Source organism: Pelmatolapia mariae, linkage group LG3_W (genome assembly GCF_036321145.2).
Source record: "Pelmatolapia mariae isolate MD_Pm_ZW linkage group LG3_W, Pm_UMD_F_2, whole genome shotgun sequence".
Lineage (NCBI taxonomy): Eukaryota > Metazoa > Chordata > Actinopteri > Cichliformes > Cichlidae > Pelmatolapia > Pelmatolapia mariae.
In genome coordinates, this window is record NC_086229.1 from 21,283,692 (window position 1) to 21,292,058 (window position 8,367).

At 43.5% G+C, this 8,367-nt stretch overlaps 1 protein-coding gene across 1 annotated transcript in view; it reads right to left on the reverse strand.

Moving 5' to 3' along the window:
• The window catches only part of LOC134621184 (uncharacterized), a 479,207-nt gene extending 471,577 nt beyond the window's left edge, over positions 1-7,630 (reverse strand). The window contains exons 1-3 of the mRNA XM_065470134.1: positions 7,383-7,630; positions 5,004-5,342; positions 3,325-3,426 (exon numbers count right to left, since the gene is read on the reverse strand). Coding sequence (XP_065326206.1) covers positions 3,325-3,426; positions 5,004-5,342; positions 7,383-7,524 — 583 coding nt within the window. The 5' untranslated portion in view covers positions 7,525-7,630. The remainder of the gene's footprint in view (positions 1-3,324; positions 3,427-5,003; positions 5,343-7,382) is intronic.
• Positions 7,631-8,367: the final 737 nt, after the last annotated feature.

The following is an 8,367-nucleotide window of genomic DNA, read 5'->3' on the forward strand; positions in this document are numbered from 1 at the left end:
GAGTATAAATGTGTGTGGATGGTTAGTTAAGAAAAGCGTGATATAAGAACCAGTCCATTTAGCATTTCTACTCTACCCTACTTCATACCAGTATTTTAAAATTATATAAGTACAGTGGAAGCCCGACTTACCAATACCTCATTTAACAAAAAATTCAAGTTACAAAGGCACTTAACGAAAATATTTCCGCCCGTGTTACGGCAAAATGCCCGCGCAACGAAATCCGCTGGCTCTGATTGGCTGAGCCCAGAATGCCTTCAGAATCACGTGACAACCCCCTTGGCTTTCGTACTTCCGCTTCGCTGTTCCACTTGAACGACGTATTGTTGTTGCAGTTAGCAATTAGCCTATAGCCTATCGTTCAATCAAAAGGCGCGATGGGTGCTTCGACTTATTAAAGACCCTCGGGAACGAATTAATTTCGTAAGTCGTGGTTCCACTGTATTTAAAATTCTTAACAGCTGTAATTATCCAATCACATAATGGATATGATTGCAAAAAATATAAATACACTATGACTGTATTTAGTTTCGGTACTCAATATAAATCTATTGTAATTGAAGAACTTGTGCTCTATTCAGCAGGTTCAGTTTGTACATTTTGAGTTGGGCTGAATTCTTAAAAAATGTTGGAAGTTTCTAGAAATGTGTCTTACATTTAAAAATGTAAATATCTTTTTTAAGCTGATGAACGTTTCCACTTAGTGTTAATCACTGACCTCTGACCTGTAGCACCACTTCCTTGTTCAGCAGAATTTTTCTCTCTCTGCTGTAGACGGTGCAGGTGTAGATGCCTCCTTCTCCATCTGTGGGGTGTTTCAGGGTCAGACTGAGGTCTCCAGTTTTCAGCAGGTCTTCATTCATCTTCGTTCGGTCTCTGTAAGCCTGGTGCTGTTCTTCAGGCTGGTCAGAGCCGTTCTTATACACATGGACCTTTTTATAACCACCGTCCTTCCACTCCACTTTAGCGTCTTCAGGCAGGTGAAGTGTGGTTTTGCAGGGCAGCTGGACAGACTCCACCCCTGAATCCACCTCCACTGGGGGGACTGAGAGGACAACAAAGCACAACATGAGCTGTACAGACAGCAGCAGCAGAGTTAAAAATGTAATGAGAATACAGAATTGAAATGAAATGGAACAATTTTCTCTCCTTAAAGTGACATAAAGAGGAAGGCATACATCGACTCTAAGAAGAAAAACTGGACCCAAGCTCATCTCAAATGGACCAAATGACTGTTAAACCATGTGTGTGGTCAGATGAGTCCACATTTAAGCCTGGTTCTCTGATTGAAAGAAACATCCAGATTGTTATAAACGCCCAAGAGCTGTGATGGTCTGTAGGTATATCCATGGTTGGACTGCATGCATCATCATCAAGTGATTACAAACTGTCATTAAAAGCAAAGGTGATCTAACACAATGGTAAATATACCTCTGCCCCAACATTTGTTGAGTATGTTGCAACCATCAAATTCTGAATTTGGGTATTTTCACCAATGTGCACCATGATGTCTTTGTTATTTCTCACTGGAAAGACACTTGAATTTTTATTACATGAAGCTGGAATTCTAATTTTACATTTTATTTTAAAACCTACTCATCCATCTGTAACCTGACAGGGATAAAATATAGACGACAGAAAATTCATATAAAAATATGGCTCAAACAGTAAAGATGGAGACAGTGAGTACATCACTTATCAGGTCAGGATTAAATCTGTACCCTACATCTTTCTAACTGTGATTCTGCTTTATCATTCACAACTGATTGAAGTCCACAAAATAACAAACTAATCTTTAACTGGGATTTTAGTGTTTGTAAAAAAGTAAGTTTATCCAACTGTGCTAGACTTCTAAGAAGGACAAAGAACCAAGGGATCAGTTTACCCTGCCTGGGATAAGTTCACCAGGGCAGCACCCTGGAGCTAGAGCTGGAGATGGACCTAAAAGGAGAACACCTGCTGACACCAAAAGACAATATGAGCGTGTCCTCCTGTGGGCTCACCACCTGTCAGAAGCGCCATAGGGATCAGGTGGTGATCCATTAATTGACTACTCAGGCCGACTCTTGTGGCATGAACGTCACCTCTCTGGTGGGGAAAGAGCCTGAGCTAATGCCTGAGGTTGGGAGATGCCGACTAGATACAATCAGTCTCACCTCAGCACACACTTTGGGCTGTGGAACCAGTTAATGGGGAGGGGCTCTAATCAAAACTGGAGTTGCCCTCAGCGAGAGGCAGTGGGCAGGGGTGGGTGTTCTTGTATCTCACCAACTTGGGGGTTTTCCCGTAGGGATCATGTGTGGGTGCTTTGGGAATATTGTCCAGTTCTGCAAACCACTCAGTCCCTGTACAACCACAGTGAGAGTTTGGTCCACATTCCTGGCAATAAGTTGGAGTTGTTCCCGGTGGGTGATGAACTTTGCCGGGGATGCCTGTTCATAACTTCTTTCACTTTGGTGTCCTCAGGATCTAGTTTCTGGTTTTTGAGGAAAAGGTGGTTCTGTTGGTTTCATCACGTCTGAGAGGGGAGCACAAGTCTGACAGATGGATTGGGGCTGTGTCTGCAGTAGTCCGGACTCTGCAGCGGTCCATCATGATGAAGAGAGAGCTAACCATTAAAACAAAGATGTTGGAGCTGATGAGGTGGATGCCTGCTGGGTGAAGTGTTCTGGGGATGTCCTACCAGGAGGAGGCCCTGGAGAAATGACATCTCTCAGCTGGGCTGCAAACACCTCAGCTTAAACCTGGATGAACAGGTGGAGGTGGCTGTGGGGAGATCTGGGCTTCTCTGCTTAGACTGCTGTCCCCACAAGAGTCCTGGATAAGCAGCAGAAATGGATGGACAGATGGATGGATGGACTGAAGATGTACTATGAGCTTAGATGGGAGTTTATAAATGAGCAAATGACACCAAGAGCTTCCAGGGAGGAACTCTTACCATTAAAACAACGTTTTAAACAGAAGGCTGCTTATTTTGTTATTGTTCTGTTGTAAATACCATGTCACATTACCATATGGTAACTCTGACTTACAAGCAGGAGAATTATATTGATGCTATGAGGCTGAAAGGCTGAAACCTTCACCGAACACATCAACCTAAACCACCTGATTATTATCACAGAGGTCACTGGAATAACCTCAGAAATAAAGTAGAACACTGTCAGAGACTTTAATTATTTTAAGACACACACACACACACACACACACACACACACACACACACTCGTGCATATGGTACGACAACTTTTCTCCATGCCCCTGGTACACTGTGCAGAAACACTTTGCCACACACACACACACACACACACACACACACACACACACCTCTGTAGAAGAGTTTCCATAAATATACTCCAAGACCCACAATGGCAGCGATGGCCAGGACAGCCAGGATCACCGAGGCCTCGGCTGGGAAAGTGTACGGCTCTGTGAGAAGAAGAACAGAATGAGGTTTACATGAACACGATTATTGTGAGTCAGTCTGAGCTGTATCAGGTCTGCTGCTCATTAAAGAGTTTCACTGGTTAAAGAATAAAATCAGTCAGAAAATACCTCCACCCAAACATCAGAGTACACTGAACACTTCAGTCTGAATAACTCATGTTCTAGTCACACTATAATGGGAGGGTGTGGCTGGGGTTCTGTTTGTTTTCCTCTTTTTTATTTCCCTACAGTTAGCAGGTGTACCTGTGGGCGGAGCTACAGTGGGCGGGGTTTGCTTCGCACAGCTGTGACTGATCTCCTCCATCAGGGCGGTGTATTTAAGCAGCAGCCTGAACATTACTGTTATTATAGCAGTAATGGTAACATGTTAGGTAGTGATGGCAAAACGAAGCCTCATGAATCCTTGAAGCTTTCCATACTTTTGCTTCAAAAAATGGTTCATTTCTCGAGGCTTCACATGCAGACAAACACCTTTCTGGTCAATACCTTAGTTGTTTAAGCCATCAAAAGTTGGTCTCTTGTCGTTTCTTTCAACAGGTCAGCATGGGAATAATCCCTGCCTAGAAGTAAAAACACCTTAATCTGATGTGTGTGTGTTCAGATTAATTCATCTAATCTGTTATTGATTAATGTGAGTCTAAGAAATAAAATTCCATCAATGTCAAAAAAACTTCAGTCAGTATGATTTCAGTCAAATCCAACATGTTTATGTTAAAGCTGTTGCAGTGTCTTCAAATGATGGGCAGTGACTGTGTTCAAATATACTGGGTGATGGTGGCATTAATCATTTTTATTAAGAAATATTTTTCCACTGTGCTCGACTCAGATGGTTTTTTGGTGATAACCTCTTCAGTTTTGGAGAAAACCCTCTCACTCAGAGAGGCAGGGGTGATATAGATGATACCCACAGATCAGATGCTGTACTCCAGCTACCAGGCACACAACAAAAACTTTACCTTGGAAAAAAAAATCAAGTTGTGGATATCATAGTAGGATCATAATCATAAACCATCATAATGTAAGGTCTCTTGTGTTTTCCTTTCAGTCATCTGGCTTCGAGTAGTGATCCTGTTATTCTGTTGCCTCCTAGCTCTCCTCCCTCCTACAGTCCCACATGACTCCTGTTTGGTCTCTCAGAAGTGTTGCTCCTGCGTATCTCAAGCTTCCTGGATTTACTCAGCTGGCCTCCTCATCCACCTGCCTGCCTGCTCTCCACCTCCATCCTGCCTGCTCACCTCCAGTAATCTGTCCTTTCCCTCTCTGAACACTATGATAATTATCACTGTTTCATTTCTACACACCTCTGATTTAGTTACAAGTTCTTCTTCTATATCTAGTATGTGGTTTCTTCTTATAGATCATCTTTGCTTTTCCTTTCAGCACCCTCACTAAAGGTGTTAACCCTGAAAATCCTTTCACTGTTTACATCATAATCAAAACAAAATGTGTGTCTTATAAAAAGGAAATGAGATTTTTAAAAGCTAACTGAAAACATGAGCTGTAACTTCACCTTCAGAAAAGCTCATGGTAAAAACTAGGATTTGTAGTTTGTTGCTGACCTTTGACCTGCAGCTGAACATCCGTCAGTCTGGGTTCTTCTCCCGTCACTCTGATGGTGCAGGTGTAGTTGCCGCTGTCAAAGATGTGGGGTTTCCTCAGAGTGAGGCTGAAATCTCCAGTCTGCAGAGCGTCAGTCTTCATGGATGTTCGGTCTCTGTAACGCTGGTTTTGATCTGTCAGCTCGTCCTCTTCCTGCTGATGCTGGTGGACGGTTGGAGGATTGAGGTCGTAGCGGCTCCACATCACTGTGGTGGGTCCAGATACAAACGGGATGTGACAGGGCAGCAGGACTGACTCCGCCCCCTCGTACACCTCCAGGGTGAAGACTTGGTGGGACACTGTGAGGACACAGAGACACAAACATGAATCAGCTGTGTGCAGAGACGGCAAAAGTACAGACAGTCTGTACTTAAGTCAAAGTACAGATACGTGTGTTAAGAATACTCCAGTAAAACTTGAAGTAATGATTCAACTTCTACAGTACAGGCTCTGAAATGTACTCAAAGTAGCTCTTTGATTGGTACATGAAAGATGTTTTCTGCATACAGTAAACTGTCTTGATGATGTCTTTATACGAGATGGTTGGCAGTTGGTATAAAGGTTGAATCCAGTAAATGAATCTAAGTGTCATCTCTGCTACACTTGATGTGAGTGAACTCTGACCCTGAACAGCACAGCTGCTGTGCAGCAGTCACACACTGTTCTTTACTGTAAACTAATCACAGAAAGATGAGCTAACCTGTTTATCCTGCAGAGTCATTTCTTGATGAGGTACCTCAGTGTTTTTATTGGACACTTTACAATATGAAAAAACATAATTTTCCTTCATATACAGATCCAATATCTGATGCCACAAATGAAAACTTAAATGTATAATTTAAATTTAGAGAACAGAACCAAATAGAAGAAAATAGAATAGAACAGAACACAACAGAATAGAATAGAATACAATCCGTCCGTTAGTCGAACCTCGGATACAGGAGGAACAATGCAGTTTTCGTCTGGGTCATGGAACACTGAACCAGCTCTTTATCCTCTGAAGGATACTTGAGGGCGAATGGGAGTTTGCCCAACCAGTCTACACGTGTTGTGTGGACTTGGAGAAAGCATTCGACGGTGTCCCTCTGGGAGTCCTGTGGGGCTTGCTCCGGGAGTATGGGGTGTCAGGCCCATTGCTACGGGCCATTCAGTCCTTATACGACCGTTGCAAGAGCTTGGTCCACATAGCCGGCAATAAGTCGGACTCATTCCCGGTGGGTGATGGGCTCCACCAGGGCTGCCCTTTGTCACCGATTCTGTTCAGAATTTTTATGGAAAGAATTTCTAGGTGTAGACAAGTGGCAGAAGGCTTTCACTTAGGTGGCCTCAAACTCTTATCTCTGCTTTTCACAGATGACGTGGTTCTGTTGGTTTCACTGGGCGATGGCCTCCAGCTCGCACTGGAACGGTTCGCAGCCGATTGTGAAGCGGTGGGAATGAGAATCAGCAACTCCAAATCTAAGGCCATGGTCCTCAGCCGGAAAAGGGTGGAGTGCCCACTCCGGGTCAGGGACGAGTCCTTGTCTCAAGTGGAGGAGTTTAGGTATCTCGGGGTCTTGTTCACGAGTGATGGGAGAAGGGAGCGGGAGATCGACAGACGGATTGGTGCAGCAGCTGCAGTGATGCGGACGCTGCACTGGTCTGTTTAGGCTGCTGCTCCTGCGACCCTCCTAAGCGGAAGAAGATGGATGGAGAATAGAATAGAAGAGAACCAAATAAAATAGAATAGAAAAGAACAGACTAGAAAAGAAGAAATAGTACTAAACAGAACAGAATAAAATAGAACAGAATAGAAAACAAACACTAAATAACAGAATGAAACAAAAACATGAATAAAATACAATAGAACCAAACTGAACAGAACAAAATAGAACACCAAAGAAAAGAATAGAATAGAATAGAATAGGATAGAATAGAATAGAATAGAATAAAATAGAATAGAATAGAGAGCCATTATGATCAGTTTTGATGGCCACAGCGTCAGAACCTAATGTTAACAGAGGGAGTTTGGATGTTGGTTTAAAGTCTCTAATGTCTGATAATCGTCTGTTTCCTGTTGCTGTCTTTGGTGTCTCTCTGTAAGTCAGACCTTTCTGTGCTGCTCACACCTGAAGCTGTTTGGACCTCCTGCTTTAGTTCTTATGAATGTGTGAGGACATTTATAAACAGTGAGGCTGAACTCAGCTCTGCAAATAAACAGCAGAGTGGAGGTTTGTCCTCTATGAAGACTGAAGCTGTTCACAGTCTGATGACAGCTGAGCGTGAACATCTGTGTAAACAGCTACAACAAAGCTGAGACAGTCAACAGTCTTTATTGGTGTGTTGGGTGTGTTGCTGACCTTTGACCTGCAGCTCTACTGCTGTCAGTGTCCGTGTGTTTCCAAATGCAGTGACGGTGCAGGTGTAGGTGCCGCTGTCAGAGGTGATGGGGTTCCTCAGAGTGAGGCTGAAGTCTCCGGTCTGCAGAGAGTCCGTCTTCATGGATGTTCTTCTCCTGTAACGCTGGTTTTGGTCTGTCAGTTCATCTCCTGCATCATTACGCTCATGGACGATTGGAAGATCGAGGTCGTGGCGAGTCCACACCAGAGTGGGGTCAAAAGGTACAGAAGGGGCCTTGCAGGTCAGCAGGACAGACTCCACCCCCTCATACACCTCCAGAGCCGAGGCATGCTGGGAAACTGAGGACACAGAGACAGAAACATGAACCAGCTGTGTGTGGATCTAAACCTGAACTCTGCATCTGTTCACTCAGAGACCTGTCAGAGTTTAGACTCACACAAACATCTGAAGATATAAAACATCAGCTAAATGCTGCCTCAGTTCAGAATAAGATCCTCTGTTCTTATTTGTTATTAGAGCTGAACTGTTGAAGTCTTTACACACCAGGCCTGTAAAATTCATGCAAATATTTGGTGTGTTAAAAATACTTTTCAGACTCAGTTTTTCTTAATACAGCTGTTCACATCAAACATGTATTCATGAAATTTTTGGGCTCAAGCTCAATTTTTCAGATTTTTCGCATGCAAATAAACAGATCTGGCCAATCAGATCACTGCATTTCGCAACAAGCTAATAGTAGAAAACATGCACTGGTACTGAATATCCATCCATCTATTCTCTTCCACTTATCCAGTTCAGAGTCACGGGGGGCTGGAACCTGTCCCAGCTATCATAGTGTAGACCATGGACAGGTCAGCAGTCTCAGGGAAAAAGAGAGAGGCAATCATTCACACTATGGACATTAAGAATCATCCAATAACTCAGCCACACTGACCGTCTTTGGACTGTGGGAGGAAAGCAGAGTACCAGAAAGATCCCACACAA